The following is a 23,576-nucleotide window of genomic DNA, read 5'->3' on the forward strand; positions in this document are numbered from 1 at the left end:
AGATATTGTAGCGTTTGCCGCCGCGGCGTATGCTGTTAATTACCTATAAAATCAAGCTAATTCTGATGCTAAATCCATTTTAATTTCTCATAATTAAGTCGGGATTGGATCTTTAAATACCTTGGCACTGCATCGGCGTTGCAATCGTCGCTCGGCGATGCACGGCCCAGCTCAATGGAATTATTGTTATTGGATTTAATTGCTGCGAGTGATCAGTTTTGTGGCCGCTGGGGCAAGATGTGGACTGGCCTCGCATACCCCCCCCCCCCTCCCTTGTTGTCCTTTCTCTCGTCATCTCTCATCCCCAGAAAAAAAGAGATGAGAGCAGATGAGGGGGAGGGTAGCAGTACTGCTTTACACCTCTGCAAAGGAGGGATTGCTTCCCCCCCCCCCATTTGTTAGGGAGGGCAATCAATTCTATTTACATCATCACATTCTGACAAGGCGAAGCAGTCGGTGTAGATATCGAGAAAAGACAGGATTGGTTTGGTCTTATTCCTTCATCTGTCTTTTTTTTCCTCCCTCCAGAACAAAATCCCCCACTGCATTGTTGATAATTTTTCTCCTCCATCTTTATCATCTCCTTTTCCCACTTTTCCCCCCATTTCCCTCCCGTCTGCTAAAGGTAGGGAATGATGCGCTTCACTTACCAGCTGACACCACATAAGCTTGCTCGTCCTCGGAGACACGAGCCTTTTGTTTTCATGTACATTATGATAATTATGAAGGGCCACAGTTCCCCCCTCCATCTTTATCACACTTGTAATGATACTTGAATTTTTTTTTCCTTCTTCAGGACCTGCCGCAGGCGTCACTCTTGAAAATGAATGTTTTTTTTGTTTTGTTTTTTTTTTTTTCTACCCGAGCCTCACTTTTTCATTTGGAGTCTGAGTCATTCAACAGAATGTCAAGTGTGTCAGCAGTTTTTGTTGCAATAACACTAATGTAGCGGCCCCTCAGCTCAAGGAACCAGGCGGGACGTTTTCAGATAGGGGCTTGACTTTGTTTGGAGATTGGGTACCATTAGATGGAAAATCCAAATGAACACAGGTTCCGAGATCAGTACTTAAAGCAGTGAAGCATATGTCTGCCTTTTTAATCATCAAAAAATGTACCGCGTTCCACTTGCCAAAGGCACCAATCTCGATATTCAAGAACTTTACTTTGTTTCGTCTTTCTGTTGCAAATGTTCAAAAGTGCAGAATTTTAACAATGGAACGATGAACATAAATTCATTAGAGAAGATATACCATGAAAAAACAGGTCCAAGCAGGATGGAATAGTTGGCGGAAGGTGTCTGGTGTTGGTAGCTAAGATTCCAGGGGAAAGTTTATAAAACAGTGGTGAGGTCGGCCATGATGTACGGATTAGAGACGGTGGCTCTGAAGGAACAACATGGAGCAGAACTGGAGGTGGCAGAAATGAAGATGCTGAGGTTCTCGCTTGGTGTGAACAGGTTGGATAGGATTAGAAATGAGGTCATTTGAGGGACAGCCAAACTTGGATGTTTTGGAGACAAGGTTTGAGAGAGCAGACGTCGATGGTTTTGGACATGTCCAGAGCCGAGAGAGTGAGCATATTGGTAGAAGGGTGCTGAGGATGGAGCTGCGAGAGGAAGACCAAAGAAAAGGTTGATGGTTGTTGTGAGGGAAGGTAGGCTTAGATGGAAAAAGATGACACGCTGTGGCGACCCCTACCGGGACAAGCCGAAAGAAAAAGAAGAAAAAGATTCCATATATTTGCTCTGTCACGGACATTGGGTTTGAGGTTCAGGACTTTGGTTTCCCAGATCATAGCGCCACTATGGAACATTTACCTCAGGACCGGCATGAACGTTTTGTTTTCCTTACTTTAGAGCCCTGTCGCCTGGCAAAACCAGTTTCTCCCCGAGACCTCTCAGCCATGTGATACTGGTTAAAGCTTTGTGACATATGACACTTACCTCCACCCATATTTTACTGAACATATCTGAAGGTAAAATATTTGCGTTTCACTCAAATCTTCTCTTCTATGCGGCATTGGTCCGTCATCCTGGCTCTTTAGCTTGCGTTGTGTCACCTTGCGCGAGATGTGAGATTTGCTGGACCTTTGACCTTGCTCATAATTAGACAACTGCCATGTTTTTTTTTTTCTTCCCTCTGCCGCAATGGCAGCCCAAGACGGATGGCACAACAGCCTCCTCCCTGTGGACTGCAGCAGGTTTCCTTGTCATCTGCGCCTCTTTCTCACCCCCTCTCTCCTCTCGCTCCCTCTCTCTTGTCAGTGTTGCTCCTGGCGAAAGGCTGATACTTGATATTCAGAGGATAGCAGCTTTTGTCTCAGAGATTTAATCAGTGGCTCTGCAGAGGAGAGAGAGAGAGAGAGAGGGATGGCGGGAGGGGGTGGTGGAAAAGGGGAAAGGCAAAAGAGATGGAGGAAGAGACTGTTTATATGTAATGACACAATAACAAAGCCTGCCTGTAAAACACAATCTGGAAACTGTGCTTTTGAGGGGGATTTCCACTGCTGGATTAGTGTCAGGCAGAGGCATGTGGCAAAAGAGAAGACAGGAAAAGAGTCAGGTTGATGTGAAAGACCGGTGAGGTGTATGTGTGTGTGTGTGCATGCAAATTCATCCGTTTGGATTCCGTTTTCATATTTGTTTGGCTGCACACACCGGCGAGTGTGTGGGCACATTGTTTTTGGACGCGAACGCAGATTCAAGTTGGCTAATTTAAGTCCGATGTTTGGCTGCAGGAATGCTCGTCGTTAGAGCTGATGTTGTTGATTGGTTGATAACGGCTGGCGCAGGAGTCGCCGTTGAATGAATCACTTTCAAGCCCTTCCGCACTGACGGAGCCTAAAAAAGGCCTCAGGAAGATCTATTCGAATTTCAGAGGAGGCCGGCGGTCAACGCAAATTTGTCAGCGTTAACATTTCACGTGCAACGGTATTCGAACTACGAATTTTTCCATGCTGAGTTTTTCTTTGTGTTGTGAAACATTTCCTTCCTGTGAAAATGACTGTTGAACAGAAGCGGGTTGTGTCTTAATGGAATTAAAGCATGAAATCATCGAAAAATGGGGTGAAAAATGCAAACAGTTGAGAAGCAAATGTGAGGTGAAATCGCAGAAAAATATGAGCAAAGGTGGTGAAAATGTGAAGTGTAGAGTATACAAAAGTTATTTATAGTGCATGTTTTTTTATATATAAATATTACTGTAGAGGTTGATTTCTTTAAAAAAAAAAATTTATTTGTTTTTTTTTGGGGTTGGGCGGACACTGTGTTCCATTCATTTCGCTAGTGAAATCGGATTTAATATACCATAATTTCCGGCCTACAGAGTGCACCTGGTTATAAGCCTCACCCAGTACATTTGTAAAGGAAATACCATTTGGTACATACATAAGCCGCAGCTGTGTAAAAGCCGCAAGTGCCCACATTGAAACACGAGATATTTACAAAGAAAGACGGTATACAGAAAAAGTTTTAAAAGTTTTAATACCTTAGATTACCTTTCATTGGCAACACGGGAGCACAGAAATAATACTGCCGGTTTTAAAAACAACAACAAAAAAAAAAACATACTAAATCACCGAGACGCAGTACAACACGCTAGCGCGGCGCTAAGATGGCCGGTTAAAAAAAAAAAAAAAACATACCAATAAAATCACGGCAGCAACACGCTAGCACAGTGCTAATGCTAGTGCAGCGCAAACAGGGCCAGTTTAAAAAAAAAAAAAACTTTGGTTAAAGTCACTTACTCGGCACATATATTCCACTTGTCTCACTCTTACCTTTTCTGCTCGAGTGCCCCCTTGCGGCTGTTAAAAAAATGCACAAATTAGCCGCATGGCCGCATAAGCCGCTTGTAGGCCGAAAATTACAGAATTTGTGTTTTGAATGTGGTCACGGAATGAACTGAACTTGTAAGGTGAGGCATCGCTCTATTTTTCTCAATACCTGCAATTTATTTTTGGGATAAAAATGCATAAATGCGACGTTTATGTCCCCCTTTCATGTCAACACCATCAAAACACAGAGCCTAATTATACTCAGGAGGAACTACATTATGCCTTTAAAACTTTTTTTCTGAAAATTAAATCATTTTACCTCCTCCTTCTTAAGCTGGCAGTTTGCTGCGAAAGAACTTGCAGGCCTCCGTCGATCAGGGTTGATCACGGGAGGCGAAAGAACTCCACGAGTAACAAACCAAACGTTCCTTAAAGCCCTTTAAGATGTTTGCGTGAGTTGTCTAACCCTCTATCAGAAGGAATAAGAGCTTAACGTATTTGTTGTGAAGAAGAGAAACTGATAAGAGTCGGCATGCTGGAGACTTTGGCAAATATTCCAAATCGGAAATGTGACGCATTGAAGCATGAACGTAAACATTTTGTTGCGTCGCGAGCAGACATCCGTGCAACGTAGATGCCTCTTCTTGCACACACGCCAGAGCATTGAAATCCTAAATAGGAGCTTAGTTGGATTTTGCTTGGGACTCATTTTGCGCCCCCCCCACCCCACGTCTCAATATCGCCCTCCCGTCGGTGCGAAAGCCTTTGGGCGGCTTTCGGGAGGGCCGCCGTTTTCCTTGCATCCCGAAAGTAAAAAATGTGCTTTGTTGTCGGACTGACGTTCTCCTCGCCACCTCATATCGAATCAATAGAAGCTGAGAGGCAGTGAGCATGGCTAAATAGAAATATTGTTCAGGGGAAGTGAGATGTGAAAGGAAAAGTGTCAGCGTGTGTGTGTGTGTGTGTGTGCTTGGAGATGTTGTGCAGGTGCGGCCGTTTGCATGTGTGTCTGTGTGTGTATCTCCTTAGGTTTGTGTGCTGGCCAGAGAGTGTGTGTGTGTGTTTTTTTTTTGCTATTGTAACCCCGCTGATTGGATTGTGTTTGACAGATATGGAGTCTGGAGAGCGGCTGGCCTCCCCTGCGCCCACCCTGTCTGCTGCGCGCACCTCCTCCCCTGCGGCCTCTTCCTCCTCATCCTCCTCTTCCTCGTCGTCATCTCCCGCTCCCCACTCAAAGAGCAGCCTGGCCCCGAGCCCCTCGGCGCTGGGATCCACCCTTAGCACCTCTGGTAAGAAACACGTTTTCTTTATTTATGTTTTTTTTTTTTTTTTCCTTTGGTCAATACAATCAACAAAATAAGACTCAAGAAAAATCCCGACACAACACTTCCTCATATTGTCCTCATATTGGGGTTCTTAAACATTTTATCCCAAGCACCCACTAAAAAAAAATATAAAAAAAATAACCACATCATCACCAATATCATAAAAAACAAGTCGGTTTTATTCCTAAAAAAAAGTGCTGCATATTTAATATTACTGGAAGCCACTCAAACATTACGCACGCTTATAATATGATACTTTAATATAGGGGAAAAAAATGTACAAAAATACACTTGACTTTTAACACTTTGCTTTAAGATGGGGAAAAAATACATAAATATTCAATTCAGTTTGCACATAAAAGCTAAATGAAAATTGTACCAGTAACTACTGGCCGTATTGAACCCCACAAATGTCATATGCGCACGTTTCCCGCTACTCTTTGTAGTTGGAAAAATAAGATGTGATGTATGTCATGGCATATCATTATCCAAGCCGCTTATCCTCACAAGGGTTGCGGGGAAGCTGGAGCCCATCGCAGCTAGAGTCGGGCGAAAGGCAGACTACACCCTGAACTGGTTGCCAGTAAGTCACAGGGCAGAGTTTGATACCATCACTGAGAGGGAATCGATCCCTCGCTGCCCGCACCAAAGGCAGGCGTGTGTACCACTACACCGTCAGTGACTCATTAATGTATGAATTTGTTTAATCCAATTTAAAGTGGGTACATATTTTATCAGTGCACAAAATCACTGTTCAAAAAACAAAGCAAGCAAAATGTGAATTGCACTCAAAAATTGCAAAGTTAATATTACAAATCAATGTAACTTTTGCTGTTACCTCATGGTTGCGACACACCTGACTGGATTTGGCAACTGTTTTCGTATTGGCCACTGGCTTCGCCACGCTTTCAATTTTAATCGCCAGTGCAGCGCGTTGCAACATCGCAGATTATTGTCAAAATTAGCACAAGCTTTCGCTCACACATTTAAAAAAAGAAAAACATTTCTGGGTTTTGAGCCCGCAGCCGCCCACAAGACGTATAAATACAATTTATAAAGTATCAAGTATTGTGTTTTCCAACAATAGTTATTGTAATTTCCAGCCTACATGGCGCGAGTTTTTTCACACGCTTTCCATCCCTGCGGTTTATGCGGTGATGCTAGCGTTAGCGCACATGGTTATAAGCCTTGGCACACAAAAAGTTTAACGCTAGCACCGCGCTAGCGTTAAACTCTTTCTGTGTACCAAGGCTTATAAAAAGGTATGCTCTGTATGTAGACCAGGAATGCAGTAATTATAATTTGAATCTCCCGGTGGATGTAATAACGACGCCAGTTTGCCCAAATGTACCCGAGTGGTACGTTGAAGTGAATGGGAGCGAGGGAACCAATTTTAAAATATCCACACACACTCTTTTATTCTACTCAACGTGGGGTGTCAAACTCTTTTGTCGCGGGCCACGTTGTAGTTATGGTTTCCCTCAGAAGGCCGTTATGCATGTGAAACCATGAAAATCTTTTGCCTCATTATATTTACATGTGAAATTTATGAGCTAGTTTTGGAATTAGAGATCTAGGTTAATGGGTTTTTAAAATATTGCTGATGCTTGGGTACACAATAATGCTTGCAATATCTCAACATTATCATTTCTGATGTGACAATTAGATATTTTGGTACAGATATTACCAAAAATCATGGAAGTTCATACTCAATTTGCCTTCAGGGGCCACATAAAATCATGCGTCGGGCCGGATCTGGCCCCCGGGCCTTGAGTTTGACACCTGTGCTCTATTGCATCCTGCTTCTTCATGTATGTTTTTATGCTTTAACAGAGCCGATAAAGTACAATTTACTATCTGTGCACCTCCATAAGCCAATACAAGGCTTGGCCGTTCAGGTTATTGATATATCCAATCACTTAGAGTGCGGGGGTGAGTCGCCAACTGTCATTTTGTCATGATAAGACGGTCCAATCGTGTTAGTGCACGATGGGCCTTTCTGAGATCATCTTTTGACCATCGCTGAACCCCCGCGACTGCGCCGCTGACCTCCTTGGGTTCAATTGATCAAACGCGTGGTAAAGACTGGTGACCTAAGTCAATGTCAAAAAACAAATAATTTTTAAAGGTGAAATGTGAATGTGTAATCTACTCAAATTTGGGATTTGCACTTCAAAATACTAATAATAATAATCCCCTTTTGTCACATTTGTGAAGTCGTCATGACTTGACAGTACAGCGATGAATGCGATCCTGTGAAAACGACCGTTGTCTCTGTCTTACGCCTCGAAGTTGATTTGGAAAGAAACCACTTCGCCCGAGGAAAGGCAACCAATCAGAGGCTGTGACTTCCGAGGTGGCCATCAATTGTTTTCACACTCGGAGCAGGCGCACCCCCATTGACCCTGCGCTGACCTGTCATCTCGTCACCCGAGAAAGCTTGTGTTACAACAACACTGAAATCGGTTGAATTTTTATTTTGTCATTTTTTGGGGTGAGACCGCAGGCATGTGCCTCAAAGAGTGTGCCAGCGAATGTGTGACAAATGATTGACACCTTCAGAAGTCATTGCTCATATCTCTTATTGGTTTGTTTTTTTCTCAGGTGTGGTAGTTTCTGGAAAAAACAAATAAAACTGGATTAAAATCGTTTAGGCCACTGTAACATTATGCATCATGTCCATTTTTTTTTTTTTCAGTGATTTTGAGAATCACTGTTGTAAAGCGTTTAAAGTGACAAATGTGGTCACCTTCATGTCGTGATAGCATTCAGAATCCTCCATTCTTTTGCATGAAAATGAGTTTTCTGCCGTATTAATTATACAGTTACTATGTGAATACACCTCTTTCCCCACTATGAGGATTTTTTTAAACGTTTTTTTTGTTTTATTTTTTTCCCCCCACTGACAGCTTGGGTTGCAATTGAAAAGCTGCTGCATTAATGAATCCCAAACAATTAGGGGCTTCTTTTGTGTGAGAAGCACACACATGCTTGGCCATGTCTCCTGACAACCTTCAGCTCTCTGGCTCCAGCTGCCTCAGTCGAGCTCAGCACGACACTTTGTGTGCGTCGTGTATGTCTGTGTCGTGTATGGATGTGTACGTTTGTGTCTTGTGTGTGTGAGGTGTGTGTGTGTGTGTGTGTGGGAGGGGGGGGGGGGGCAAAATCGGGAGATCTTCTGCCTGCATGATTTAACATTTGTCATCCACTCAGACTCCTTCCGTGTATTTGGTGAAAGCAAGAGTAGGGTGGGCAAACTTTTGCGCTCGAGGGCCGCGTTTTGTTGAACGGGACAGATGGGCAACTTTATTTAGATAATGAAACAATAGTCGTTCATTGCCCTGGTTTAAATGTAACATTTGTAAATGATTTCATTGGCGTTAATTCAGCAGTTATTGGAAAAAGAATTACCCAAAATATATGCAAAATTGACTTTTTTGTCTGTAATAAATATACCAATATGCATATGAAATTAATTATTTTGGAAATGAAAAATATCACATGAAAATATTCATGAATAATTGTATTATACTATAAATAAATTAGTTCATAGGATGAATAAAAAGTTGTACTATACTATAAATAAATACATTTATAGATGAACAAAAAGTTAAATGTTTATGAAAAATGGCAGGTTTTTCTAATGTGAAAAATATTTGCGATGTTATTTCCTTTTTAATAAATAAATGAACCAGATAAAATGTACTGCTTTAACTATTCCAAAAATATTTGTAATTTTATGTATTTACTTAAATACATTAAACAATTATTGTAATACAATAAAATGTTGGGTATATGGAAAATAGTTTATTTAGCTAATACAGTTTTTATTTTATTTTTTCATTCACGACATTCATTTTCCTTTTTAATACAATAAATAAAATGTTAGGTATATGTTTTGTGTTTTATAGCTAATACAAAAATATGCATGGAAATTTGTTCGCATTTTGCTGCTATTTAAATGTGTCTGGGCAAAAAAGTATCAAGCCAAGATTTATTAAAAAGAATAAAAAAATAGTATGCAGTACATGTAAAATGGTTTTATTATGCTCATGCAAAAATATGGGATGAAATATTGTCTGTACTTGATTTTTTTTTTCGATTACCAATGAATAAAATCCAAAATCCAAAGGGTCTATTCAGCTAATCTTATTTTCTAAAACACAAATGAAAAGATTTAACCAAATAAAATGATTCTAAACAATTAAGGAAATTCCTGCCTTGTTGCCCAAAGTGCGCTGAAAACCCCGAATGAAGATAAAGACTACACAAGATCGACGGATGGATTTTAATTTACCGATTTCAAAGGGGGATCAAATGCAGTTAAAATAATGCACCAAACAAGACTTGGAGATCCTGTAAATGCCAACTTGTCAAATCATCAAGAGAAGTGTGCCAAGATGAATATTTTGGTGGGGGGAAAATATTATTTCTGCAGTCTTTCACCTCACTACTTAATCTTTCGCTATTGGACACAGAAATCACAGATTTGCATACAATGTGACCATTTTTTCCTTTTTTCTTTTACAAGATAAAGGAATGAAAGCGTAAAATTAAGCGCCACGTTTTTGCCTTTCTTTCCCTGTCCCGGGTGTTGCGCGCGAAGACGACGCCATTAAAACATCTTTGCTCATGCATTATGCATCGTGCTGATCTCTTTGCCATTACGTGAGCTCAGATTTTCGAGATAAGCGATTTTGGACACAGCATCAAATGAAATGCGAGGCGAGCTCTGAACTTTTTGCAAGCAAACCACTTCTTTTGTGCAAAATTCCTCTTTGCGCAACTACCGTGCATTATCCTAGATGCTCTCCATTTAGGCTGAAAAGTTTTCTGTCAAGTCATCGCTTTCCGACTGCATCGCTTTTATTAAAGGTAAGAAGAGAAAATACACTTTGAATTTCCTTCTTTTTTTCTGTTTTGCTTTGTGTTTGCTTTGTGTTGTGCCCAAAACTGAAATCCGTTTAATTTTATACATTGTTAAGTTACTAGCGTGTAATTTATTGGACAGTAGATGTGTAACGGGGCGGCACGGTGGATCAACTGGTAAAGTTGCCTCATAGTTCTGAGGACCTGGGTTTGATCCCGGCCCCGCCTGTGTGGAGTTTGCACGTTCGCCACGTGCCTGTGTGGGTTTTCTCCGGGTGGGAACTCCGGTTTCCTCCCACATCCCAAAAACATGCAACATTAAAAGTGCCACTGTCATGAAATGCATGATTTTTAGTATGTTATTAATGAAAAAACAGCAGCTAGTATGGACCCAAGCCTTTTTTCACCACAAAACGTGATTTTGACGTATATGGCTTTTTGTAACTCCCGCCATGAAAATCCTGTCGAGGCATTTGTTTTCGAGAAGAAGCAGAACGTGACGTACAGGGCAGGAGTGCCCTCTAGCGGACTTTCTATTAGTTTTACCTGCGGGAAGGTAGCTCGGTGTTCTTTCGTGTTAGCGAAAATGCCGGCTTGTTGCATTGTGGATATTTGAACACTCGGGAGGATGGATTTACCCTTCATAAGTTTCAAAGAGACAGGTAGGTGTGTATACAGCTACTAAAACAAAACAATAGTTTGGGGCGGGGCGGCGTAATCTGTAAATCAGGGGTGCTAAATGTGTCGATGTGCGCATCGGAAGGCTTCCATGCAGCAGCTGCTGAAGGACGGCCTCCGCAGGCTTTGTGGATCGCTACCGGCCTTGTCAACAAGGCCGAGCCGGCCACTGGCTTGTCGGCCTGGGTGGCTCATCTCCGCTTGCAGAAGTGGGCGTTCATCACTGCCGCACGGAGGTGGATCGGACAGGGAGGTGGTTTGGCCGTGATCCGCATATCATCTAAATATGGCTCGAAACGATAGGGTAATATTGCCCCGGTCACTTCACTCTGTTGTGAGATGTTCTCTTCTTCAAAAAGAGCTTCCGTGTATGAAGGGGCGCGTCCCACAGTAGGGGCCACAGTGTGGTTTCAATGGCGAATGTCCGGGGTGACGTCACGGACAGAAGACGCAGCCAATATGGCGACCACTTAGATGTCGTTGAATGACACTTCCACAACTTTGCGCATGGATGACACGCTCTTTGCTCCCATTTATTTTTTCGTGTAGACATTGAAGTGAATAATGTTATATGTATTTTTCATCTATTTTAGAATGTTTATAGGGATGACACTTGACATTTAATTGGACACTCTAAATTGCACCTACGTGTGATTGTGAGTGCGGCTGTTTGTCTCAATGTGCCCTGCGATTGGCTGGCAACCAGTTCAGGGTGTACCCCGCCTCCTGCCCGTTGACAACTGGTATTGGCTCCAGCACTCCCCGCGACCCTCGTGAGGATTTGCGGCAAAGAAAATGGATGGATGGATAGATGTGCAACAGTATTTGTATTCATCCTGAATCATTGTGGTATGGACATCATGGTTCTGGAATATTGGTCATATGACTTAATGCGCCATGCAGTCATGTGACCAATTTCCCAGAGTTCATTACGATATCTGCATGTGCTGTCATCTCGACCAATTTTTCTTCTGGTGTTTTGTAAAACAGGCAGTTTGTAAAGTTAGAGGCGCGTTACTGCATATTCGCCGTGTGACTGTATGCATCAAACCCTGACAATTTTTTTTTTTTTTGCTTTGAATTGTGAGCAAAAGCGTCAGCTTTTATCTTGAGAAAACTTTGTAAATTGGGTTACTCGTAAGTCAAGGTACCCCTGCACTGTAGACCAGAGGACGCCTATTTAGGCTGAAAGGTTCGCCGTCAAGTCATCTTATGATTAAAAGGAAAAAAGGAGAACTAAGAAGAGCATGTCAAAAATAATCCAGGTAACATCTGAGATAACGGTATCATGACAGCACGCGGAGGCCTCGATTCAAGGTTCAACGCGTCGCTTACGCTTCAGAAAAAAAGAACACTGAAACAATCATTGGCGGCTGCGGGCGTGCGTCGACACACCTCTGTCATTGATGAGGATATCACTTGGAGAATAAAAAAGCTGATCTGCGCTCGTAGCGCTCTCCTTCTGGGATCAACTCGCGGATGCAATTAACTTAAATCTGTCTGTGGAAATTTGATTGACTGCAACAAACAACAAATTAATCCCCCTTCGGCAGCATCCAAACATGGGGGAAAAAAAAAAAGCAGGCGGTGCAGTTTCCCAGAGCGGAGGGTGGATTGAAACAGAATGAGGGCGACGGAGGGATTGAGTTAGTGAGCGAGTGAGCGAGAGTAGGTAAAGCCTAGCTATGTCGTTCCTTACTTGAATTTTTTTTTTTTTTACATTTAATTATGGGCCTTCCGGAAGCCTGCATTAATATTGAAGAGACATTTGCAGATGTCACTTTGTGTTGCCTGGGAAGGGCGGGGTGCGGGGGTGTTGACGCGGAGACGCGGGCACCGCAGGCAGAAGAAGGCAATGCCGCATACGATGGCCTTTTCCGGGGTTCGCATTGCAGTCGTTTATCTTTTTGCACGCCGTAGCCCGGGCTGCCAACGCTCGCTCTACATATTCAGCATATTCTAATGAGGGAGCTTTTTCTGTCTTTGAGCCGGAGAAGAGGCCTTGACGCAAACACAAAAGGTGACACGCTCATTCATCAAGCCTTAAAGTAGCCTGATTGTTGCTTAAGAATTACTATGGATCCACGTATCCGATTTATCCGGTTTAAGATCCATTTGCGGATGCGCCTCTATTCCTCACTAGTAAGACAATTCATTGCTGTAATGGAATGACTTTTACAAATAACTTAGTTTCGCCAAGTTATGCTTAGTTAGGAGTGATATGAGAGTATATCGATCCTTTATCAAATACAGTATTGCCTCGGTTCTCCAACGTCCTCGCTTTCGAGCAAATCGTTCCGAACAAAAATTTTGAGATTTTTTTTTGCTTCTGTTATCGAACGAAAATACGTACTTGAACGCCCCCGACAAAACCAGGAAATAACATATTGCATCCGGCCAGACCAGCTGACCCACGACGCACTTTGTTGGAAATTCATACGCCCAAAAAAAAAAATGAAATAACAATGCGCGTGGTGCAAGGAGTTGACCCACTCACGACGCGTTTTGTTATTGTCAATTTGAACGCCCCCCTGAAAAAAACCTCAGACGTGTCCCAGTAGTGACTGTTGTTTTTCTTCTGATCGAGGACTACCGTATTAACCACCAATCATGGCTCCAAAGAAGGAAAGTTGCTTGTTTAAAGTTATTCTGCACTTTTGTTGTTTAAAAAAAAGTTTACAAGTTTATTATCAGGAAAAGCTAAAAAAAAAAAAAAAAATTAAAAAGCCAAATTTTTTAGGCTTGGAACACATTATTTCTTTTTCCATTCATTATAATGGGAAACATCGATTTGGTATTTGAACAAATCACTTCCCGAATCGTTTTCTGGAACGGATCGCTGTATTCAAACTGCTTTATCATGTTTTTCTAACATACATACATCCATTTTATTGACCACTTATCCTCACAAGGGTCACGGAGTGCTGGAGCTGATCCCAGTTGTCATCGGGCAGACGGCAGGGTACACCCCGAACTGGTTGCCAGCCAATTACAGGGCACATCAAGATAAACAGCTGCACTCACAATCACACCTAGGGGCAATTTAGAATGTAGAATTCAATGTTGCATGTTTTTTGGGTTGTGGGAGGAAACCGGAGTGCCCTGAGAAAACTCACGCAGGCACAGGGAGAACATGCAAACTCCATACTGGCGGGGCACGGAATCGAACCTGGGACCTCAGAACTGTGAGGCCAATGCTTTCCAGCTGCTTCACTGTGGTGCTTTTTTTTTTATAATACATATCTAATTTTAGATAACAAATCTATCACTTTATCGTGATTATTTTTCTACACTGGTACTGCAAAGTAATAAGCACAAGCCAGGGGGAGTGCACTGAAGTAAGACTGTCAAAGTGTGAGATCATTTCACACTTAATAAAAGACGCTAAATTGCAATACGCGCATGGCAAAGCAAAACTTCACGTCGATGGTAAAGTAATCACCGTTCGCTCATTTAATATGTCCTAGTTTGAAGGACCAGTAATGCAGCCACGGTTGCTCTTAGAATTTCTTTACTGAACAAAAGTAAGAAAAATAAACGGGAGCGTATATTCACACACGACCTTCTGCTTGCCGCAACTGCCAATGAAGCACTCGACATAGTGAGCAAATTAACAGCTACCCAACACTACATTCATTCACTCTTACTCTGCCTCAGCACTTTTTCTAATAGCTGTTAGCATGTTAGCATTGCGGTTGTAGTTGTACTTACACCTTAAAATGGGTATCGTACAAATGTCCACACTGGTTACCTAAATGATATTAATGATGAATGACGATAAATATGCGGTGGGACGGCGGAGCAGCTGCAAAACTTTGGCCTCACAGTTCTGAGGTCCCGCTGTGACGGTCTGAGCGCTCCCCCGTGCTGAAAAGTCTCTTTGTGATTAATGCACATGCATTACTACAGGGGAACTCTGGGTCGGTAGTAGACACTTACTGGGAAATCCCTCGGTCTTATAGTTCCCCTTCTTCTACATTGAGAGAGAGAGAGCTAACATACATTATATCCTAACCTTAAAACAAAAGATGATAGAAAGATATACACACATATGTACATTCGCTGTGTTCGTCTTTCTGAGACGTCCATAGCGAACATGAACACTCGGCGACAAGTTGTCGAATGGCGCCTGTTTGAAGCATGGATGGGGATATTTCAGACTGGCTGGAAGTTTACAAAATATCTGTGCAATTAATGTACGCAAATGCGCATCAATCACAAGGAACCTTTTCAGTTTCAGGAGCGCTCAGACCGTCACACCGGGTTCAATCCGGGATCCGCCTGTGTGGCGTTTGCATGGTGTCCCGTGCCTGCGTGGGTTTTCTCCGGGTGGGCACTCGGGTTTCCTCCCACATCCCAAAAACATGCAAAATTAATTGGACACTCTAAATTGCCCCTAGGTGTGATTGTGAGTGTGGCTGTCTGTTTCTATGTGCCGTGCGATTGGCTTGGAACCGGCTCAGGGTGTACCCCGCCTCCTGCCCGTTGACAGCTGGGATAGGCTCCAGCACTCCCTTGACCCTTGTGAGGATAAGCGGCTAAGAAAATGGATGGATGGATGAACAGAAGGATCTCCAATATGCGTTTGTGCAATGCTGTTTTTATTTATTTTAACTTCAGCCCGGGTTTGTTAAAAAATATAGTCAATCATAACTAAGAGAGACATTATAATGTACTGTAAACAGCAGTGCATTAGTTTACAAAAAAATTCAGACGAGTGTTTTCCATATCTTTGCTGTGTGCATTTGCATAGTAGTTTGACATATTCACCCCCCCCCACACCCTTTGCACAACACTCCTTTTCTTCAGTCATCACTTTCCCCGCGTGCGTATTACTTGCTTATGCAGAGGCATCATGCAGGCATGCTCTCTTTTTCTTGAGCAGAAATTGAATTTGCATGAAATATGCTCACACCAAATTGCATCTGACTCCGGGAGGAGGTAATACGTGGCAGCCGCCCTTGTCGGAAATGATTGTGCTCAGGAAAACTCTCGGCGACGATGATGTTGATGAAGTATTCTTCTGCGGTGAAATTGAATACCAAAAAGATGGGAAATAGTTACACACGCACTTTTTTACCCCCCTCTGCACCAAGAATATCTGCTCGTATTCACATTTTCTGACATTTGGGAACCCGGATCTCATACCAGTACACAATAGTCCAGGATGATGACACATTTCTACCAGTCTAGATTTTCATGCTGATGCAATAGGACAGTGCCCCGAATTCTGCAGCTACCTTTTAAGAATGAATTCAATTCATACACGGGTAGAAGATCATCTTTATTTAATTCTGTGATTATCGTGGAACATACCACCATAAACGTACAACCGTCACGACAAACGAGAAAATAACAGCAGCTTAATAGGCTAGATGGGGAAAAAAAGTTTTATTCCAAAAAGTATTTTTGATATTATTGTAAGACACTGCGGAAAGGTGGCTCAGCTGGAAAGCATTAGCCTCACAGTTCTGAGGTCCTGGGTTCGATCCCAGCCCTGCCTGTGTGGAGTTTGCATGTTCTCCCCGTGCCTGCGTGGCTTTTCTCCTGGCACTCCGGTTTCCTCCCACATTCCCAAAAAAAAAAAGAACGTGCAACATTAATTGGGCACTCTAAACTGCCCCTAGGTGTGATTGTGAGTGCGGCTGTTTGTCTCCATGTGGCCTGCGATTTTCTGGCAACCAGTTCGAGGTGTATCCTGCCTCCTGCCCGTTGAGAGCTGTGATATGGTCTAGCACTCCCCACAACCCTTGTGAGGATAAGCGGTCAAGAAAACGGATGGATGGATGTAAGACACTGTGGCTATGCATAATTTGAAAGTGTGCTTAAGTATAGGAAAATAAAAATGTTTTTTTAGTTAAATATTTATTCAGTTTAAATATATTGGGCAGGAGTTAAATTTAAAAAAAAATTTATACCTCAGTAAATGTTTGTTCGGGGGGGAGTTCTAAAAGATTAGAGGTAAATGTATTGTACCTAAAAGTTCAACACAATGTACTAAGATGTGTACTCTTCTTTGTTTAAAAAAAACCCCCAAAAAACAATGTGAACAACTCACGAAATGGGTCACCTGTAAGTCAAGATGTCACTCTCTATAATTTGTATTAAGGGCTGCTATTTTTTTGTTTTTTACTTTCAATATTGGAGACCTTCCAAATAATAAAAAGCAAACATCCATCTTGCAAAATAAAGGGCTGTGCTTGCCCACATTCGAGACCATTACAGTGCCTTCATTTTTTTTTTTTTTTTTACTTAATTTGAAAATAAAAATAGATGGATGGATGTAAGACACTGTGGCTATTACGCATAATTTGAAAGTGTGGCAATTTTTTGCCTTAATGAGATAAAAGTCTCCTAATAGACCACAATCAAGGAAATAAACCCTTTTTTTGTTTATGGTTAAGTTACATGATAGCTTTACTAATTTATAATCTCGGTCCAAAAATGGGACACTGCCCGCGAGAGGGTACTTAGGTTTTCTTAGAAACCAAATTATGGCTTCAGATTAAAACACTTAAATATTTTTATATACTGAAGGATATAATGCGTGAAAATCACGATTTCCCAAAAATGGGACACTACCCACGAATGGGTTGAGTATAGGAAAATAGAAACTCTAATTACAAAATTATTGGGCAGGAGTTACATTTTAAATAATTGTACCCCAGTAAATTTTTGTGCGGGGCGAGTTCTAAAATATTGGAGGCAAATGTATTGTACCTAAAAGGTATGCTAAAGAGAAGTGCACTCATATTTGTTTAAAATAAAAATCATAATGTAAACAATTTACAAATTGGGGCTCCTGTAAGTCAAGATATCAAATGTATTTGTATTCAGGGCTGATTTATTTGTTTTTGTTCCCAATATTGGGAAAACTTCCAAATCATAAAAAACAAACATCCATCTTGCAAAATAAAGGGCTGTCCTTGCCCACATTTGAGACCATTACAGTACCTTCTTTTTTTTTTTAACTACTTTACTTAATTTGAAAATAGATTTTCCCCAACTACAATTAGGTCCCCAATTAAGAGCCATCTTTCAATTGTGTATTCCTGGTTTCTAAACGCGTACTTAGAAAGCTTTCCCCATTGGTTGATTTTTGTCCCAGGGCGTCTGTTCGGAGCAGCAGGAGAGCAGCCCTTCATTGGCTCCACATTGTCAAGTGCCTTTCCTCTGGTCAACCACCCAGCCTTCGGGGCCCTCTACACTACTGGAGTGGGTCGGCCGGAATTCGGAGGCCTTGGCTCCCTCGGTATGTCGGCTGCTCTGGCTGCTCACCCCCAACTGGGAGCCCTGTCTGGTAAGAGGAGGGGGCAAAACACTGGAAGATTAAAAAAACCATTACAACCCCCCCCCCCCCCCGCCTGAAATTGATGGCGTGGTGTTGTTTTCCGTTTTGACAGAGTGGTGGCGAGCCGCGGAAGCCCACGGACGAGGAGCTGCTGCCTTTCTTCCTTCTTTCATAGGTTTCCCTCCTTTCTTCGCCCCCCATATACAGCCAAACCACAGCGCCAGTCCCGTTCAGATTAGAATGCCCAGCAAGAATAGCCAAGACGCGCCTAAAGGTATGTCACACGAGTACGTTGGTATCTAGAGAACACTGATCCTGTTTTCCATTACACATGTAGTAAATAAAAAAAATAATAATAATTGTAAGAATGAATAAAATATCATCCCTCTTTGCCTGCCATATATAGTGACAATTAGTTAAAGGCTTATCCTGTGAGTATATCCGCTTTATTTTCATTTGTTATTCCTGATTTCATGTCGTCATTTTTGAGTGTGGTAGATCGGTATAAGATCATTATTACTGTATTCATACATTTTATGGTATTTTTGTTTGGTGGTGTCCCATTTCAAAAAAAAAAAAAAAATAATAAAAAAAAATAATTGAAGCATTGGCTCCATAAAGGCTGGGAAACACTGCACTAGTATTGCGTGTTTGTATTTCCACTACTAGGCCGACTAATATGATTTTAAGCCGAATATGAAGTACATTGAATAAATGCTCAAAACAGCTTTCCACCAAGTAAGCGAGTCTATATTGAATTGAGATTACCGCTCGCCGAGTGAGGCCTCACTACATTGGAAAAGGGATGAAGTCATTCACCGTGACTGTAAAAAAAACAGTTTTTCGCGCAACTTCAGAGGCGGATTTTTTTTTTTTTTTCCCCCAAGTGTTAATCAGAATAGTCTTGACTGCAGTGGCATTTATTTTGACTTTCAAAGGTTCCACTGTAACCAGCCAACCAAGTTTCCTAATTGTCTCTCCTGATCTATTTCCCCTTTTTGAAAGAAATAATTTTCTACCCTCACACACGCGTTTTGTGTTTGCTTTTATAGTCTCGAGTCTCCTTTATGATGTCAGCCCTTAGCGTTGTCCTTTGTCTATTTCGCAGTCAGCATGTATACATGATTAAATCAATATCTGCCTCAGTGCATTCTGCTATTAGTTGCAGATCTTTTATTGTACTACTTCATTCCCTCTCTGAAAAGCACGCAGGTAAAACTGACAATTCTTGTTTATCTTTGAAGGGGTGAATGGGGCAGTAAACGGCAGCGGCGTCTGTCTGCCCACAACACAGCCAGGGAGCTTTTCTCTAAGTCCAAACCCTGGCCAGGCATCGACCAATCTAACCAAAAAAGCGGAGCCCGCCAACAGTCCTTCCCAGAATAGCCCATCTAAGATGATGGAAAAACTTGGTCCTAAAACAAAGGAGCGGGTAAGTCGTGGATTGTTTTCCAATTAAACACTACAATACAGTGAATAACCTGTTCTCAAACGCCCCCCCCGTTCTCGAACACATCGGTTTTCGAACAAAAGACGCGTCCCAGTAGCTCCATTTACTGACTGTTTTTTCTTCCGATTGAGGACTTTTAACCCCCAATCATGGCTCCAAACAAGTGACCCTAGAGATCATCGGGCAAGTCACCTCCACAGAAGGCATTTGATAGTTTTGCATTGCTTTTTTCTTGCAAACTTTAATAATGCTGTGTTCCCTTAGCATTTCTGCACTTTTGTTTTGTTTCAAAGATTTCATTCACTTAAGTTATGAGTTGTTTTTGTATGTTACTATTTGGGGGGGGGGGGGGGGGATTTTGCTTCCCCCCTCTGTATTGCTTGTTTAAAGTTATTCTGCACTTTTGTTAATTAAAAAAAAGTTTACAAGGCTGGGGGGCGAGTTGCTACAGATATGACAATGCACTCCCAGCCTAGCCTACTCTACTATTATCAAGAAAAGCTAAAAAAAATGCTTTAAAACCCCTAATTTTTTAAGGCTTGGAACGCATTATTTCTTTTTCCATTAACTGTAATGGGAAATATCGATTCGGATTTCGAACAAATCCATTTCTCAAACCGCCTTCTGGAACGGATTGTGGTCGAGAACCGAGGTTGTGCTGTACTATACTTTCAATCTTAAGGTCATCCAAATAAATGTAATTGTTTTTCTGCCATTTTTTTAAACCCACCTCAGAGACAGCGTAAAAAGGCAACAGAGACCTCGGGAGTGAATAACAGTGAAACAGGCACCTCTTCAGACAGCTCGAGCGACGGGTCCCTCAGCAGTGATTTGGAGGACCTGGCGGAGGATGATGAAGAGGACGATGATGAGGACGAGGATGAGGAGGAAGACAAACACAGTGAATTGTCAGACTCTGAGAAACAGATCAAGAAGAAATCAAAGGTATAAATCAATGGCGGGCAGTCTAACCCTTCAGTGGGGAGTTAGTAACCAACTTAATCCACCGGTGTTGCCTCACAATTATTAAAGCCTTAAGTATGAACAAAATCACAAAAATATGGGTAACAACATGTACCTGTGGTGGGTACTGTACATCTGGAACAGTTAGTTAAAAGAAAAATGAAATAATAAGCCATAGAATTTAAGTTCCGGATTCAAGACAAAGCTTCTGGTGTGTTTTGATTGCCGCCCACTGGTAAACATCTTCAAAAGCTACAAAATATGCGTGGCTGATGGTTGTTATTGCCTAAAATAGAACAGAAATCCTTTCTTCCAGCCTGCTTTTTTAAATGTTGTGCTTTCTCCCACCCCTCCAAGGTTCTGATACCAATCTCTGGAAAGACAGACTCTGGAATCCACACTGCAGAAGGCCAGGACAACCACATCCAGACGGCCCCTTCCAACCCCCCAACCCTCATTCCCATAGCCCGGTCTGTGTCCCCCCCTGTCCTGTCCCAAACCTCACCACTGGCTATACACTCTTCCCGATCCAGACCAGAGCAACACTTTAGTGTGATCCAGTCGACCGGTCTGGCTGCCACCTCAAAATCGCTGGCGCTCTTCAGCCAGCCCCACAGGGAGTCTTCGCCGTCTTCCTCCCCCGTCGCCCTCACGCACTCTCCGAACGTGCTCTCCATCTCTGCCTCTCCCAAACGCCCCAAACTGCTGCCCTCTTCCTCCTCCTCGCCCCCTCAGTACCATCCCCTCGCCCTCTCTTCCTCCCCCAAGCCCGTTTCGGTGCCCTCCCCCCCATGCTCGGCCTTCCCCCTGTCTACCTCCCCGAAAGATTTCACTTTGACCTCATCTGTAGCGAGTCCCCACAAGTCCTCTCTGAAGCCACCTCAGTATGCTGCTGCGGGCAGTGCCAAAGTCAACAACAGGAGGAAACTGCTTGAAGACTCGCTCGCGCAGATCAATGAGTTTAGACTGAAACAGGTAAGCTGACAATCTGATTTTAAATTAGCAAGCTAAGCATTCAAACTTTTATTTTGATTTGACAGTCAATGAATCTCCCTATATTGTAGGGCTATGCTCCAGACCTACCCTTGAAAATATGCTACATTGAGTCACTATCTCAAAGAATTATTTTTTAAAAATACCTCAACCTTTCCCACATGCTTTTAAATACATTCATGAAATGTTCTTTTTAAAGTATTTCTCTCAGATGGCTAACATTAAAGGGGAAGTCCACTCATTGAAGATAACAAGGTATCAGATAGGTCATGTCATTGGTACTGTAACTTCAAATAAGGATTTTCATCAGATATCATTTAAAGTTGTGTTGAGGATATTCATATCGACAATTTTGCTCCGGCCGCGAGCGAGCTCGGGAGGCCTTCGTTCACGCACTTATGTCCCGCGCGTAGGGCTCTGAGTAGTCCGACTCCACGTCATTCCCGTCCCAAGAACCATCCAAATATTCAGCATTATTGACAGCCACAGGTTCAAATCTGTATGGACATATTCCTCCGTCTTCCCGATCAACTGATTCTTCTATTTCTTCATCAGATGAGGATAAATCCGAGAAGTCAGCGCTGGCCATAACTGTGTAGGAACGTAACCGATCCTCGGGTTGAGCACATGACTCGTCACATCCGCCCATGTAGGTCATGTGACTCGCCAAAATGTCAGCGACCGGGAACATTCAAAATTGCCGATATAAATATCCTCAACACAACCTTAAATGATATCTGATGAAAATCTTTATTTTGAAGTTACAGTACCAATGACATGACCAATCTGATACATTCTTTTCAATGAGTGGACTTCCCCTTTAAAGAAATGAAAACTCACAGTTCCTCGTGCTTGCTTGAAGCCTTTGTCACTCCCAGATGGTTTACTGTAAAACTGAATCATGAAATATTTAAACACGAAAATGATTACCCCGACCCTAAAATTTTGTGTAATGCAAATTCGCTTGTGTAATGCTAACATATCATGTGTAGGGCCAGAGACAGGCTCATGTAATTTAGCATCAATACTACTTGGAAACAACTGCTACGTTAACTCACGGAGAAGACTTGCATACAAACAATACACCAATATTGACACATTGTCTTGACATTGGGTATTTTTATACTATAAAAGCAAATCAAATCTTCTTCTTTTCCTTTCGGCTTGTCCCGTTAGGGGTCGCCACAGCGTGTCATCTTTTGCCATCTTAGCCTATCTCCTGCATCTTCCTCTCTAACCCCAACTGCCCTCATGTCTTCCCTCACCACATCCATAAACCTTCTCTTTGGTCTTCCTCTCGCTCTTTTGCCTGATACCTCCATCCTCAGCATCCTTCTACCAATATACTCACTCTCTCGCCTCTGGAAATGTCCAAACCGTCTAAGTCTGTTCTCTCGAACCTTGTCTCCAAAACATCCAACTTTGACTTTCCCTCGAATGAGCTCATTTCTAATCCTATCCAACCTGCTCACTCCGAGCGAGAACCTCAACATCTTCATTTCTGCCACCTCCAGTTTTGCTTCCTGTTGTTTCTTCAGTGCCACCGTCTCTAATCCGTACATCATGGCCGGCCTCACCACTGTTTTGTAAACTTTGCCCTTCATCCTAGCAGACACTCTTCTGTCACATAACACACCAGACACCTTTCGCCAGCTGTTCCAACCTGCTTGGACCCGTTTCTTCACTTCCTGACCACACTCTCCATTGCTCTGTATTGTTGACCCCAAGTATTTGAAGTCGTCCACCCTCGCTATCTCTTCTCCCTGTAGCCTCACTCTTCCCCCTCCACTTTTCTCATTCACGCACGTATATTCTGTTTTACTTCGGCTAATCTTCATTCCTCTCCTTTCCAGTGCATGTCTCCATCTTTCCAATTGTTCCTCTGCATGCTCCCTGCTTTCACTGCATATGACAATATCATCTGCGAACATCATGGTCCAAGGGGATTCCAGTCTAACCTCATCTGTCAGCCTATCCATTACCACTGCAAACAGGAAGGGGCTCAGAGCTGATCCCTGATGCAGTCCCACCTCCACCTTAAATTCCTCTGTCACACCTAAGGCACACCTCACCATTGTTCTGCTGCCATCATACATGTCCTGTACTATTTTAACATACTTCTCTGCCACACCAGACTTACGCATGCAGTACCACAGTTCCTCTCTTGGTACTCTGTCATAGGCTTTCTCTAGACCCACAAAGACGCAATGTAGCTCCTTCTGACCTTCTCTGT

General features: G+C 42.5%; 1 protein-coding gene across 10 annotated transcripts in view; it reads left to right on the top strand.

Annotated features, from left to right (window-relative positions):
* baz2ba (bromodomain adjacent to zinc finger domain, 2Ba) overlaps positions 1–23,576 on the top strand; it is a 127,027-nt gene that overhangs the window by 59,331 nt on the left and 44,120 nt on the right. For all 10 annotated transcript variants that reach the window (XM_061813915.1, XM_061813914.1, XM_061813917.1 and 7 more), the window contains exons 3-8: positions 4,884–5,063; positions 17,755–17,946; positions 18,050–18,211; positions 19,182–19,369; positions 20,123–20,332; positions 20,708–21,325. In XM_061813915.1, coding sequence (XP_061669899.1) covers positions 4,886–5,063; positions 17,755–17,946; positions 18,050–18,211; positions 19,182–19,369; positions 20,123–20,332; positions 20,708–21,325 — 1,548 coding nt within the window. In that variant the 5' untranslated portion in view covers positions 4,884–4,885. The remainder of the gene's footprint in view (positions 1–4,883; positions 5,064–17,754; positions 17,947–18,049; positions 18,212–19,181; positions 19,370–20,122; positions 20,333–20,707; positions 21,326–23,576) is intronic.

The sequence above is a fragment of the Syngnathoides biaculeatus genome, chromosome 3, assembly GCF_019802595.1.
Source record: "Syngnathoides biaculeatus isolate LvHL_M chromosome 3, ASM1980259v1, whole genome shotgun sequence".
NCBI classification, from domain to species: domain Eukaryota; kingdom Metazoa; phylum Chordata; class Actinopteri; order Syngnathiformes; family Syngnathidae; genus Syngnathoides; species Syngnathoides biaculeatus.